Source organism: Microcebus murinus, chromosome 19 (assembly GCF_040939455.1).
Source record: "Microcebus murinus isolate Inina chromosome 19, M.murinus_Inina_mat1.0, whole genome shotgun sequence".
Classification (NCBI taxonomy): Eukaryota; Metazoa; Chordata; class Mammalia; order Primates; family Cheirogaleidae; genus Microcebus; species Microcebus murinus.
In genome coordinates this window covers 12,812,234-12,827,818 of record NC_134122.1, presented here as the reverse complement: position 1 = coordinate 12,827,818, position 15,585 = coordinate 12,812,234, and the positions used below count along the sequence as shown (strand labels likewise).

General features: G+C 38.2%; 1 protein-coding gene across 3 annotated transcripts in view; it reads right to left on the bottom strand.

Annotated features, from left to right (window-relative positions):
* Positions 1-15,585, bottom strand: part of SMG1 (SMG1 nonsense mediated mRNA decay associated PI3K related kinase) — a 105,424-nt gene that overhangs the window by 22,997 nt on the left and 66,842 nt on the right. For all 3 annotated transcript variants that reach the window (XM_012736041.2, XM_075995141.1, XM_075995143.1), the window contains 15 exons: positions 12,511-12,759; positions 11,868-12,152; positions 10,637-10,781; positions 10,381-10,519; positions 8,705-8,935; positions 8,413-8,590; positions 7,795-7,956; positions 7,027-7,244; positions 6,256-6,410; positions 4,543-4,765; positions 3,395-3,641; positions 2,666-2,895; positions 982-1,230; positions 330-468; positions 133-242 (listed from right to left, as the gene is read on the bottom strand). In XM_012736041.2, coding sequence (XP_012591495.1) covers positions 133-242; positions 330-468; positions 982-1,230; positions 2,666-2,895; positions 3,395-3,641; positions 4,543-4,765; positions 6,256-6,410; positions 7,027-7,244; positions 7,795-7,956; positions 8,413-8,590; positions 8,705-8,935; positions 10,381-10,519; positions 10,637-10,781; positions 11,868-12,152; positions 12,511-12,759 — 2,960 coding nt within the window. The remainder of the gene's footprint in view (positions 1-132; positions 243-329; positions 469-981; positions 1,231-2,665; positions 2,896-3,394; positions 3,642-4,542; positions 4,766-6,255; positions 6,411-7,026; positions 7,245-7,794; positions 7,957-8,412; positions 8,591-8,704; positions 8,936-10,380; positions 10,520-10,636; positions 10,782-11,867; positions 12,153-12,510; positions 12,760-15,585) is intronic.

The following is a 15,585-nucleotide window of genomic DNA, read 5'->3' as shown; positions in this document are numbered from 1 at the left end:
TGTTTTCACAAGAGTTTTAAGTAAGTGTTAGCACAAATTTCCTCACAAATGTGGGACTTTTTTCACTTCACAGGCTCTGTTCTTTTAACATGTATACTAAAAGTGGTAGAGGCAGAAGAGAAGACAGCATACCTGCTCACAGGAAAGCCTAAAAACACCTTCTACTCCAGTTACACCCAGTGCTGTTTCAATGTTCTGTGTCATTCGAAAAGGTACTTTCTCAGGAACTCTAAGGCTTTTACCTTGAAAAGACAAATAGTTATATTTTTGCCCTTTCACCAAAAAAAATTTGACCCTCATATAAATGTAAAAGTCCACTTTTATTTTACCTTTTTCAAAGCAAACATTGTAATCTATGTGAACAACTTCTCCAGTTGTCATATCTATGAGAACATTATCCAGATGTCTATCTCCAAGGCCAATTATGTATCCAACCATAGACATGACTGCAGTAGATCTTGCATAAGACTAAAGAAAAAGGGGGTGAAGGGAGTAAGTTAAACACCATAAGGAAATTTCCCTCTAGCATGAACCTGATACTCTAAAATTTATAAAACACCATAATGCTACTCCCTTATTTTAAAATAAATCAACAAATAAAAACAGGGCACGGCATGGGGTCACACAGGCTCTGCATGGGGCAGCAACATACAACACGGAGGTTTGGTTGGCCCTAGTTAATCATTATCAGAATGCTGGATTTTAAAAAACTAAACACCTTTTCATCAGTCTCCCTAGTTTTTCCCTTTCTAATTTTTTTATTCTACTTTCCACTTCATCCACAACCACTTCCACATCCTGCCCTCAGACATGGTCATGGCCACACCACTATAATTCTAATATCGGATTCCAATAAAGGTCTCAAACTATCACATCTGGAGGGACAGAAGGAAGAGAAGACAAACAAGATAGATAAGAAGGAAGCAGGCAAAAGAAATAATACTGTTGATTGTTGATTACAGTCCCAAACAAGGCGCATACCTGTGTAACTCTCCACCATTCATCAGGTGTTGTACAAGAAGACCAAAGCTCCTTGGCAAGGAGGTTTGGGGGTGTGGCCTCCATTAACTCTTCTAACACTGCCTTCATTACGTGAAGAGGCCAATCCCGACGGGACACATCCAGGCTAAGTCCAACTGCTTTCAAAGCAGGGCCAATTTTACTATAATAAAGTTCACTAGGACGGGGTACCATTCCAGGATTCTGAGGAGTTTGGTAGGAATCTTGGGCCTTCAAAAGAAAAAATCAAATTTATTTAAAAAGTACAAAGATTGCTACTTTGAATCCAAAGTAGTACCTTCAAAACTGATTTCTCAGTAGCATTTTCTACCTACCCAGCTAAATTTCATTTACCAATAGCCAATTTTGCTGTACTATACCTTTCTTATAATCTATATCTTTCTTTTAATTAGGTACTAGTACTTTATTGAAAAATTGGTTTGGTGTTAAATTTTCTTGAGTTTGATCCATATCTCAACATTCAAGTTATGCTCTTCTTTGTAACATATAATTAATCTTAAAATTTATAATTTATAATTCCCAATTCATTCATGCACAAGTTTTCACTGGTGATTTAATCATCAGTGTGAAATTAACAGTGGAAATTCAGAACACAGTACATAAAAATTTAGATAGGCTGTCTCAAATTCTGATCTCTAATTTACCCTTCAACAATTGCCCTGTATTCTCTTATGCCTACATTTAAAACTTGACTCCTCTTAAGCCCTTGCTCCTTCTCATACCTACACTAATTAGAAGCATTTTCTTTAGCTAGATGTGAGATCCTGAGGTTGAGACTGTATAAAATATACCTTAATATCTGCAGAGCTTAGTACAGTTTCTGGCAAATATTAAGCACTCAGATAATTGGCTAAAATGAATTCTAAATTAAATTCCTAGTCTAAATCAAAGTATGAAATCCACAAGCACAAAATAGGATGCCACTGTGGTTAACTCTAAACTTAAAGTAGTTTCTTATTTACATATTTAAAAGAAACTAGGCTTCAAAGATATTATTTACAAATTTAATTTAAAAGACCACATAAGTACAATAAAAGCATTAAGATGTGAAATATCAAATTCACATATCCGCTCCAATTTGTCTAGAGAAAGATTAATCCAATGCCATCATTTCTGCCTCTTGAAACTTTATTTTTATAAAATATTCCTCAAAAATACTGTCGTGGCGGGCATGGTGGCTCACACCTGTAATCCTAGCACTCTCAGGGGCCAAGATGGGCGGATTGCTCAAGGTCAGGAGTTCAAAAGCAGCCTGAACAAGAGCGAGACCCACGTCTCTACTATAAATAGAAAGAAATTAATTGGCCAACTAATATATACAGAAGAAATTAGCCGGGCATGGTGGCGCATGCCTGTAGTCCCAGCTACTTGGGAGGCTGAGGCAGGAGGATTGCTTGAGCCCAGGAGTTTGAGGTTGCCGTGAGCTAGGCTGAAGCCACGGCACTCACTCTAGCCTGGGCAACAAAGCGAGACTCTGTCTCAAAAAAAAAAAATACTGTCCTAAGGACCTCAAGTCTTTCCTTCTTTAACCCCTACAAACATGCAAAATGCTCAAGTAAGCCTAGAAATATTTCGCATAACAAAGAATGGGCTAATATATTCATTTGTTTTTAAACATTAAAATTTTATTCAAATTTTAATCAACCTTTTGTGCTTGTAAGGCAGCTTCCCGTTGTTGCCATCGCTTGTAAAGACCAAATAAGGGTGTGGCTCCATCCACCCACTGGATTAGTCCTGATCTGGTTCCTAGTGGTGTTACAGAATAGTGTCGAGCGTGGAACCGGGGTGTTTCCTGGCGGTTAATTGTAGCAAACATGGTATTCACAATAGATAGGAACTGCATTATTCTCTCATCCAGATGTAAATCCTCCAGTCCTATGAAAACAAAATTAAATAGGAACTGCATTATTCTCTCATCCAGATGTAAATCCTCCAGTCCTATGAAAACAATATTAAAGTAGTTAGGGCAGGCGACCAAAGAGTGTTGGCAGCACACCACTCCTCTGTGTCTTTTTCAACTAGCAATGGCAGTCAAGAACTGACAGCCCATGAGGAACATTGAGAGCATTAGAGAGTTCTATTCAGTGACAAGATATTAGTAGTAGTTATTAGCATTATTAGCTGTACCTCAGTTGTTCTGCTTATACAAGTTCATACACAAGGGGGTCGAGGAGTATGGAAAATCTTTCTGTACAGTATCTAACCACTGCCATTCAAAAACACATAGGACACAGGACACTCCAGGCTAATGATGACATATAAAAATTCACCTGAAATAATCTAACACACACACAGACACGCACACACACACACATACAGCATTAATAAGAAACCTAATACTCTTCTTAAAAATGGAAGAAGTTTTACATCCTACCTTTGAAAAGGTAAGGATAGCTCTTCCCATCTGATCCCAGAAAGAGAAGTTTCTTCGGCTTGGTTTTAGTTGGTAAGATTGTGATGGTTCCACCCACACTGTGGATTGTGACAGTATCTCTGGCTGAGACTTCCCCAGGAAGAGCAATTTCAGTGTTAGTCATGGCAGCCAACCACGGACTGATTTCTTCAAGACGTAAGATATAACTTGCACGTTTCTGTGCTCTCTGTTGCAAACTCAGCATTATCTATATTCATAAGATGGGAAAAACAAGTTTATATTATGATTTAGAACACTTACTTTCTTTTTTTTTTTTTTTTATTTTGGCATATTATGGGGGTACAGATTTTAAGGTTTTAGAACACTTACTTTCTTTCATATTCAATTTGGTAGGAAAGTAAATTTAAAAACACATACAAATACCAGTTATTCTAATTCCTACATTTAATTCAATGTTAAGTATTTGGGGCATTCCAGGAAGAACACTGGTGTGCTGATATGCTCTAGATCAGCAGTCCCCAACCTTTTTGGCACCAGGGATTGTTTTCATAGAAGACAATGTTTCCATGGGGGTGGGGATCTTAATAAAGTAGAAGTCATCTAGAGCTATAGTCCCCAACTCATGGGCTACAGCCTGATACGGGTCCATGGCCTAATAGGAAAACGGGGTTGAGCATCACCATCTGAGCTATGCCTTACCCTCACCTCTTTACTCCCCTACCCCTGCCTCCTCCCCCCTCAAGTGATTCTCCCACCTCAACCTCCTGCGTAGCTGGAATTACAGGCACAGACCACTTAGCCTGGCAAATTTGTTTATCTTTTATGAGGTGAACACAGCAGGTAACCAACATTTAGCTCAAGGCCAGTACCACTCCCCTGGCACATTTCTTACAGTATATTGTTTACTGCTGTGAATCCTCCATATGTAAAAGAGTAGGCACCCTTGCCACTCCCTCTGCCCACCCGTTTCCAAATTCTCAAATGAAACATTTTTCTATGTATTCCTTATAAGCAACTGGCCACAGGCCGCCTTCCATAGGCTTATAAAATTTTCACTTATATTCCAAGTAAGGTGAACCCACTTATTTAAACTTTGTATCTCATAGGGAATTTTCCACTTCAGTAGCATTCTTGAGATTGTTTTGTACCTCTTTAAATGGAAGCCAGCTGCTTCCAGGCTTTGCAGGGTTTGATGGGGTCTTCAGTTTTTCTAGAGCATTTTCAATGGCATCACCATAGTTATCCTGAAACCATTTCTCATGAGGTGTTTCTGCAGTGGCCGCCGTGATGCTCCTCACATGCTCCAAAGCAAATACAATGGGCTTCATCAGAGCTGTGTGCTTCTCCCGCATGATGGCAACTTTTTCTTCTCTGACCAGGAAGACATTTTTATTGAAAAACTCATTGTACATGAAAGTTTTACACTAACATGGAATAGTTCAAATGTATCAAATGTAAGTTAACAATATGAAAGAATAAGTCTAAAAATTAAGCAATAAAGTATTAGCAAACTAATATAGAACTGTTTTTTCAAAAATCAAGCACGTAAATGAAGCAGCTTCTCTTTTCAAGAAATGATGCTCAGAAAACAGGATATCCAAATACAAAAGAATGAAGTCAGATAGGTCCATGCCTTACACTATATGCAAAATATAATTCAAAATATTTCAAAGACCTAAACTTAAGAGCTAAGACTATAAAACTCTGGGAAGAAAACATAGGGGGAAAGTTTCTTGACACAAGACTTGGCCATGATTCTTTGGACATGGCACCAGTAACACAAACAGATTTCATTAGATTACATCAAAATTAAAACTTTTGTAGCAAAAGATACTATCAAGAAAGTGAAAAGACAATCCACAAATGGTAGGAAGTATCTGTAAATCATGTATCTCATAAGGGGTTAATATCCAGAATATATAAAGAACTACTTCACAACAAAAAACCCACAAACAACCCAATTCTAAAATGGACAAAGGAATTAACTGACATTTCTCCAAAGAAGATATACAAATGGTCAGTAAACACATGAAAAGATGCTGAACATGACCAGTCACTACGGAAAAGCAAATCAGAATGAGATACCATTTCAGATCCAGTGGGATGGCTATTATTAAAAAAAAAAAAAAAAAATTAACACAAAAAAAGTATTGGCAAGGATGAGGAGAAACTGGAACCCTCACAAATTGCTGGTGGGAATGTAAAATAGTGCAGCCACCGTCAAAAAGTTTGTCAGTTCCTCAACAAGTTAAAAAGAGAACTGCCATCTGATCCAGAAAACCCACTGGATCATATACAAAATAATGGAAAGCTGGGACTCAAACAGATACTTGTTCAACAATGTTCAGAGATGCATTATTCACAGAGCCAAAATGTAGAAACAATCCAACTGTCCATAAACAGATGAATGGATAAACAAAATGTAGTATATCCACACAATGGAATATTATTGGCCATACATAGAAAGGAATGAAATTCTAATACGTGCTGCAACACGGACGAACCTTAAGGACATTATGCTTGGTGAAAAAAGCCAGACACAAAAGGACAAATACCGTATGATTCCACTTACATGCGGCAGCTAAAATAGGCAAATTCACAGATACAGAAAGTAGAATAAAGGTAACCAGGCACCAAGGTCAGGAGGAAATGAAGAATTCCTGTTTAATTAAAACAGAGCTTCTATAGGGGATAAGTTCTGAAAATAGACAGTAGTGACAGTTGTACAACATTTTGAATGTATATAATGCCACTGAATTGTACACTTAAAAATGGTTAAAACAGTAAATTTTGTTACATATTTTAACACAAGAAAAAAACGAGGCAGCTTCCTTTTCCGAGTAGAGTGTATGGAAACATACTTGCGTAAGGTGTTGTTGTTCTGGACTCTCTTCACCTCATCTTCCAGCTGCTGAATTCGTCTCAGGACATACATGTGTTGCTGTAACAAAACTCCCAGCCAAAGCTCATCCCAGAGCACAGTGACCCTGCGCAGCTCGGCCACGAGCATCTGAACCTGCACATAGAGCACATCCCGACAGCTCATCTCCAAGTCCACACAAACACTGGATATTACAAGTTAAATGGGGGTAATTTTTGTTCATTATACAATTAGAGAACCCTGATTAGTGATTCTATCAATACTGACTGATAAAATCCATTTTAACTATTCTAAACACATTGTTCAAATTATTTCTATGATAGCTTTTATGGGTTTTTGGGAGGAGAGGAAGTTGTAAAGTTGGACTGTTTTAAAACATATGAGTTGGAGCTCCACTGGTGCAATTGGTTAGTGCACAATACTTATATGAGTTGAGGCTAGGTGTGGTGGCTCATGTCTGTAATCCTAGCACTCTGGGAGGCTGAGGCGAGAAAAAACTTGAGGTCAGGAGCAACCTAACCAACATAGTGAGATCCTATCTCTACAAAAAATAGAAAACGTTAGCCAGGCACAACAGCATGGGCCTGTAGTCCCAGCTATCCCAGAGGCTGAGGCAGGAGAATTGCTTGACCCCAGGAGTTTGAGGTTATAGTGAGCTATGATGACGCCACTGCACTCTAGCCCTTGGGACAGCGTGAAACCCTGTCTCAAAAAAGAAAAAAAGAAACATGTGAGTTGAGTTTCTTTGTACCTGTAACACCATAGTTGGGTTTGCTGAAGACAATTTATCCACAATTTTGCTGTAGCAATCCTGCATCATGGCTTGGTCTTCATTTAATCCACTCTTAGGTTCATCCTTATTGCTATCCTGAGAAGCAGGTGAACCTCCTCCCTCACATTCAGAAACCAACAATTCTTCTCCTTGAATATTGCCAAGTAAAGTTGGAATCGCAGAGGAAAACTTATTTCCTATCATAAAATGAGAGAATAGGAATACTTTGAATGTTTCTCCCATGTTACTGAAAACATCAATAATCTATTTGACTCTAGTACACTCATTTAACTAATTTGCTGTCTGTGCATTAAAATAAGTAAAGATTGTGGATATTCTGCCTATTTACAAGTTGAGCTTTCATACTTATTAATATTATAGGCTAATGGAAGATACATTGGGGGAGAGATAATAAATTAGTGTCTAACAAATAATGTGCTCTCTCAGACAGAGTCCAAAACTTGGTTGAACACTTACCTACCGTTACAGCTTAGTGAACCTGAGTTACTCCATTTGTCCACACCTTGGTGAGTGGTTTATTGTAAAGAGTGAAGATAACATGCAAAGCGTATGTTGTAGTGCCAGAAACATGGTAGTTACTCCCTCAATAATGATAATTATTACTATTTTAAAAACTATAAATTCTACCAACTCTGAAATAAAATCTTAAAAAAAAACACTTGACCTAATAAAAATTATTGGCAAAATAATTTATACATAACATGCCAGTGTTTTAGTATTCCGTACCTGAAGCCTGGGATTCACTACTAAGTGATATGGTACCGACTATTGCAGGATACAAAATGAGATGCGGCGAATCCTGAGCCACGCGGCATAGAAGGTTGCAAATACTTTGGCGCACATACACTTCAGGGTGGTTTAAGCGTGAGAAAAGCTGCGGAATAATTCCTTCAAGAAGAAAGATAGATACTTTAAACCTATTAAAAACTACCAACGTAGTAGATGTGAAAGGATAAAACCTGACGTGTGTCGGCATCAGGACAAATTTAAGGGTTCAAATTCCTCCCTGTGGTAACAAAGAACCATACACAATAGTTCTTCATTTGCCAGTTTAGGCCAGGCTCACTCAAGTAATTTTTACAAAGGGTATACAGAATCTTTTTGAAACTTGTTCTCACCATCCTCTCCAAACCTCATTTTGTATATAAAAAGCCTCTGAGCCTTCCATTTCTCTGAAGGTGGGAGTGAAGGTCTTAGTGGTGTAACAAGCAGTCCAGGGTATCCAATGAACTAATGCAACTATTCTTTAACACATCCCAATAATAAATAAGAAGAAGCCACTAATTTTTTTACTGTCTTATACATCCCACTCAGAAATAATTTTTCCTAAAACACAGCCATCACCTCTCCACGGAGCGGTAGGTGTCGTTTCCAAGCCGTGCTCCAGATACTGCCGGAGCTCGCCTGCGTGCTTCACTAGCAACCTGAGCAGCCGCAACGTGGCCATCACAATCATGTCATCAGTGCTCTGCTCCACTCTATGACTTAGATGTAGCCTAGGGTCATCCTCATCTAAAGGAATCTAAGGGTGAACAATCAAGGGAAGAAATAAGAAAACAATTCAGAACACTGCTTCTGTTTAATACGAAATAAATTCTAAATAAATTTTTAAAAAACAGAACACAGTGCTACCTACTTGACCAGCATTGAGTTTAAGAAAAGTAAAATATGCACTGCAAGAGAGTTTGTACAGGCTGAAGATTCTATCTACAACTTTCCTCCACACTTTAATAACTCCTTCAGTTGCACTTTCATCAAGTTCTGAGAGCCATGGGCAGCTTGAAATTAACTGACGCCAGATAACATCAACCATGTCATCTTCTTCATTATCTTCACTCTCTGTTATCTGAAGCGTTATATCTTCATCCTGAAGAAAAATTAGGCACAAAAAGCTATTTTTCAACACAAATTGAAAAAGAGAAAAAGATATATGATTGGCTATCATGAAAACATTCCTTCCATTTACAAAAGACCAAACTATTGCATATTTAGTGCTATACACACTAAATCAATGTCGACATGCGTCTCTATGTAGCCAAATGAAGGATATATGCATTTAGCAATGATTAAAAGACGTTTTTGGTTTTTTCTACCTTAAATGCTTCCAAGTTACAATATTCTACCTACAGAAAATTAAACATGATCTGTTCAAAAGTCTGAGTATGAATGCACACAGAATACATACAATAGACCTTACTCTCTTTACAGTACTGTGCATGTACCTAACACAAACTCTGGCAAAGACTTGTAGAGCAAGAACTGAGTTAACAGTTTAACTGCTAGTAAGTAAAATCCATGCCTTTTACGCCTATAAATACTCAATAGTTATTACATTCTAGAACTGACAGAACTTTGACAGTGTAGGGAGTGAATCCTACAGACCATCTAGTCCATTGGTTTTAACTCTGGATGTTTATTAGAATCACCCAGTGAGCTTAAACACACACACACACACACACACACACACACACACACACACACACACACACACTCCCATTCAGAATACCTGGAGATACAGTTCAGGCACTGGTGTATTTTTTAAAGCTTTCAAACTAGGGTAAAGAACCTAATTTCTGATCAGAAGAGTAATTCAGAGAAATTTAATTTACATAAAATGAACTGCATCCTTTTTTATTTTTAAAGAGAGCAGGTCTCACTGTTGCCCAGGCTGGACTGGAATGCAATCACACCATCATAGCTCAGTGTAGCCTCAAACTCCCAGGTTCAAGTCATTCTCCTGCCTCAACCTCCCAAGTAGCAAGGACTGCAGGCGTGTCACCACACCTAGCTAATTTTTCTGGGTTTTTTTGTGTGTGTAGAGACAGGGTCTTACTATGTTACCCAAGTTGGTTTTGAACTCCTGGCCTCAAGTAATCCTCCCAGAGTACTGGGATTAAGGTGTGAGTCACCATACCCAGCCTCCATTCTGGGGGGTATTTTTGTTTATTTGTTTGTTTTTGAGACAGGATCTCACTTTGCTGCCCAGGCTGGAGTGCAGTGGTGTAAACATAGTTCACTGCAGCCTTGAACCCCTGGGCTCTAGCAATCCTCCCACTTCGGCCTGCCAAGTAGCTAGGACTATAGGTATGTACCACCATGCCCAGCTAGTTTTAAATAAAAAAAAAAAATTTTTTTTTAAAGAGATGGGGTCTTGCCTTTTATTCTTGCCCAGAATAAAACTCAAAAGTTATTGGCAACAATAATTGCCTAAACCCCATAATCAAGAATATGTGGTCAATTTTCTCAAAATCAGGGATTTGGAATAGCGATCCTGACACTACTACCCCCCACACTGTATCATGTTTTCCTTGCCTGAATTCCTGCTGGCCGACACACAGCTTGTCCAAGAATACCATATATTCTCTCCTTCTCTTCTTCAGTTATAGTATCTGGAAGCAGATTCTGAACTTCAGATTTTTCTCTAGGCAGCAGACGGACACCTTCTCCCTGACTATAAAAAATAAGTGAGTCTTCAGTGTTTTAGCTATCAAACTGTATCATATCAGCAGACATTTAAAATCTCTATTTTGCAATGCATTAAATAAATTACATATTTAAATGTACATACCTAGCATTGTCAACCACTTTTCTGCCCCACCTATAAGCCCAACTAGCCAGTGCTGCCCAAGATTTGGCTACTTCGGGTGCCTGTACTGAAGACAGGTGATACAACTGTCCCAAAATGAAGTCAGGTTCTCCAACTCCAATATGTACTGCCATGATGGAAAAAAAAAATAACAAAATAACTCAGCAATGTTACATTCATAAATCTCTAATCATTAACATTTCAAGTTTTTATCTGCAAACAGTAAGTTCCACAATATTATCATACTTAACTTGATAAGGCGGAAATTTCTATTATGATTTCTAAAAGGTTGGTATGTTGAAATGAATCAGTTGGCTTCACAAGTAAGCTTAGATTATCATCTGTGGGACACAGCAATGTCTTTCATGACACTAAACTTTAAAAATGATCCAGGTGTCAGACAAGCTATCCAAGGTCATGCATTCTGGATTCCCTGGCTATTTCTTCACCATGAGTATACCATCTTATCCACAGAGATTCGTGAAGCAAAAATCTTTATTCCCAGGTTAGGTGAGGAAATTGCCCGTTATATAGTGCATTTGTCAAAGATGAAGATTTATAATGATCATTAGGTATATCCCTTATGAATATCAAGATCTTATAACACATATATTAGAATTATTTTATAAGACCACTACAAGTAATTAAAATCCTAGGCTTCAGAACAACAAAATGAATGTTTCAACTAAGAGGTTAATTATCTCCCAGACTATAAAAATAAGATAATGGTGACTATTACAACAGGCACTCAATATTGATTAAATCAATCAACTACCCTATTTGCCAGGTAATTTTGTGTTACTAGCACTAGTGTCAGGATGGGAAACTTGAATCTTTCTATAGTTTCTGTGTTCCACCAATAAAAGGAAACACAGGCTACTATTTCATATCTCTGTTGCTCTTTCTAGTGTGAGGTGATATTTTAGATATCAGGGGCAGGAGAAGTTAATGCCAGCAAAAACACCTGAGTACATAAAAACCACTTTAATCTGAAAGGCTGGAAGTATGGCCTGAGGGCAGAGTTCAGTGACTTATCAAAGGGCATCAGATCCTAAATATGCTTCAGTTACTCTCAGGTAATGTAATAATACCCTAAATTTCCATAGACACACTTTCTGTGGCAAATTACAGCCAGCCTAACATTGTAAACTTTAAAATAGGGAGAAATATAGTCCCTAAAATTATTATTTTAAAGCTAATAAAGAAACCCTACCTGTGGATTCACTCTCGATCCGAGGGTACTCTTCTTCCACCGTATTACCAGACGGCAGTTCTATTAAAGTGAGTATGTTTTTAGACAAAGTAGAAAGACCTGAGACATTCTGCTGTTGCTGAGCTCTGTAAACCTGTTTCAGCTGTCCTGAAATCTCTTTCCATTCTGCCTGGATCCATTTGGCCAGTGTCAGAATAGACTTAGCAACTGCATATTCAGCTTTTGCAGACTTGCAGAAAGATATGGCACAAGAACTCAACATTTCCATTGCATGTGTTGACTGGCCTATAGAAAACCAAAAAATCAGCACTTAGAACCCATAAAAGCAAATGATTGGCATTATTTCAGTGTAAATTAATGAATTTTTAAAAACATGTAAATCCAGTGATAATCAATGATCCCTGGAAACATTTCTTACTTTAATACATTATAACAAAATTACTTCTTTTAAAAGCACTGAATTATAGAGATAAGTCTATCACAAACAACTTACTTTTCAGGACACAAATGTTTTGTAACCATTTGTAACCATGGCGAATATTCAACTTATCTATTAATATTACTGGCTTATACCACACACAGTAACATTCATAAACATAATTTTTATTATACTCATGTATTAACCATAATCCATTTTACTAACCTGCTGTATATAGCAACTTGGTTTTTTCAATATCAAGTTCAGGCCCCCATTTTTCATCCACTTGTCCCTGAGTTGAAAGTTTTTTAAAATGCTGGACTAAATCCTGCGCAGTGGTGGTCTTTCCCAGCTGAACTTCACTGCACTGTGCCAGTAGTCTTGTTGCAAGTGACACATTCCCTCGTTTTCTAGCAAATTTTGCTGCTGTTAGACCTAATTCCATGAGATGGCTTCTAATTGGGACTGTTTGTTCTGAAGAGAAGAAAACATTTCATTACTCCCTGATTTGTCTAACCCCAGATTGCATGGAAACAAGGCCAAAAAATTCTTCCCCAACCATTCCCCTTCCTCACAACCTCCTGAAACAAGGACACCCATAAGCCCCTAGCAACTTCCATAGCGCTTGGCATACAATGAACAGTAGGTGTTTGTTGAATTTTAAATGTATACAATGAAGTGGAGAAAAATGAAACCATTCACTATAAGAAATTATCTTTTTAGTTTCTGAATATTTAGAAAAGAGCTGAGACCAACGTGTGGGGTAAGGCTAAACCACCCCTCTTCTTCTGTAAGCACCCTCTTCCCTCTCTGACCACGTAACCCTCTCCTGTTTTTCCTCCTATTTTGCTGAAGAATCCTTCTTAGTCTTGTTTTCTTCTTCCACTATCCATCCATTAAAACTGTTGGGGCTGAGCTAGGTCCTAGGATCTCTACTCCCCCCTCACTCTGCATACTCTTTCTGAACATTACCATCTGCTCCTGTGGCCTCAGTTACCATGCAAATACTGGTAACTCTTCAATCTACCTGACATCTGACTTCCACCTGCCACCTGGTTACTTTCTAGGTTTTCAACAGCACTCCAACTTATAATTCATTTTCTACCACCCTCCAAACCCTTTGCTCCCTTCTCCTGTGTTCCCCTTCTCAAGGAAAGACACAAGATCAACCCAGTTTTTTGAGCAAAGCAATCATCTTAAAATTTACTTTCAGCTCTCATCTCCCATTTGCTTATTTCTGTCCCTACTGTCACCCCCTAGTTACCTTCTTTAGAAGGGACTTTAGCCTAACTGGTCCCTTTGTCCCCATTCTTATCTTCTTCTAATCCATTCTCCAACTTGCAACTGATAGGATATTACACAAAGATAAATCTGAATATTTAGCCTTCTTGCTTAAACTCCTCTGATGGCTTGGCTTCCCACTGACATTCTGACAAAGCCTCAAATCCTCAATTTGGGTTGCAAGGCAATGGCGGATGCCTTGCATTCCACTCCAATCTCAATCTCACCCAGCTCCATCTCTTATTACAATCCCTCAGGCAAACAGTCATCTAAGAATCTTTGATTATATTCTCTGGCCTTCACCCATGATGTTTTTTCTAAAAAAATCAGCCTGCCTTCTTTCTCATCTCTAACCTCAAGTTTCAGCTTAAATGTTACTTCCTTCCCAAGTCCTTTTCTGATTCCTAGGATTAAATCAGGTGCCTCTGCCATATATTCCTTTAGCATCATGCATGTGTACTTCCATTCAACACACCATAGTCTTATTCCTTGTTTGATGACAGTTTACTCTGCTAGAATCTAGAGTCCCCTTGATCCAAGAAATGTAGAAAACAGGATTGTTCACCATTATAATCCTGTTCACCATTATATCCCAACATCAAAGCACAGTACCTGACACAAAGCACATTTGATCAACACTTATTGAAGAAAGAAACAAAAATGAGGAGAAATGGAGTTCTGTTTCTGAATATAACTGGTGGGTTAATGACTTTTTCTTCCCAATTTTAAAACTTGTTTGATATGAGAAGGATTGGAAAGATGATGGTACTTGCAAAAACCCTGTGACATACCATGGTCTATGCTAGCTAGGGCTCTCTCGTCTCATAAATGCTTGCAACAATCTCAAAAGTGGGGTAATCCACCCCATATAACTCAAAAGGAAAGCAGTTCAGAAGTTTAATGATTTGTCTGAAGGCCCCCCAATTTGCAAATACTGGGTCAATGCTCCAAACTCAGATGGAGTCATAGTTACAAGTCATCACCCTGCAGTACTTGGCTGCTGGGTTACTTGACATTTAATACTCAAATTTACTCAGTACCATCAGCTACCACATTTTCAACTAAAATTCCAGAGCATTCTGGTAACTTTTCTATTTTAGAGCAATAAAGTAAACTGCTAGCATCCTTTTAGCATAACAAACATTTCTTTCTTTAAAAAAAATAAATAAATAAGGGGGCAGAAGGGCAGAGGCAAAAACCTACCTACTGGGTACAACGAACACTATTCAGGTGATGGGCATACTTATAGCCCTGACACTAGCATTACAAAAGCCATTCATGTAACAAAAACATTTGCACCCCCTTAATATTTTGAAATTAAAAAAATAATAAATTTAAGGCAGGGCATAGTAGCTCATGCCTGTAATCCAAGCATTCTGGGAGGCTGAGCGGGAGGATTGCTAGAGGTCAGGAGTTCGAGACCAGCCTGAGCAAGAGTGAGACCCCATCTCTACTAAAAATAGAAAGAAATTACCTGGCCACTAAAAATATATAGAAAAAAATTAGCCAGGCATGGTGGCGCATGCCTACAGTCCCAGCTACTCGGGAGGCTGAGGCACGAGGATGACTTGAGTCCAGGAGTTTGAGGTTGCTGTGAGCTAGGCTGACGCCATGGCACTCTAGCCCAGGTGACACAGTAAGACTCTGTCCACACCCCCCCAAAATAATAATAATAAATTTAAAAAATAAAAGACATAGCTATTTATATAAATAATAATTCTTTAGCTATTTATTTGGAATATTTAATAAGTAACATTCATAATACACTTTATGTGGCAAAGAACTTATGTTCAGAACACAAAAACAAGTTTTATGACTTCATTATAAGTGAGTGAAAGGTTTCTTTATTTTAATCCACTGCTAAGAGTCATACAAAAAAAAAAAGTGGGCAAAAGATTTGAACAGGTATTTGAAAAGTAAGATATACAGGCCAGGCATGGTGGCTCACACCTATAATCCTAGCACTCTGGGAGGCCGAGGCAAGCGTATAGTTTGAGCTCAGGAGTTTGAGACTAGACT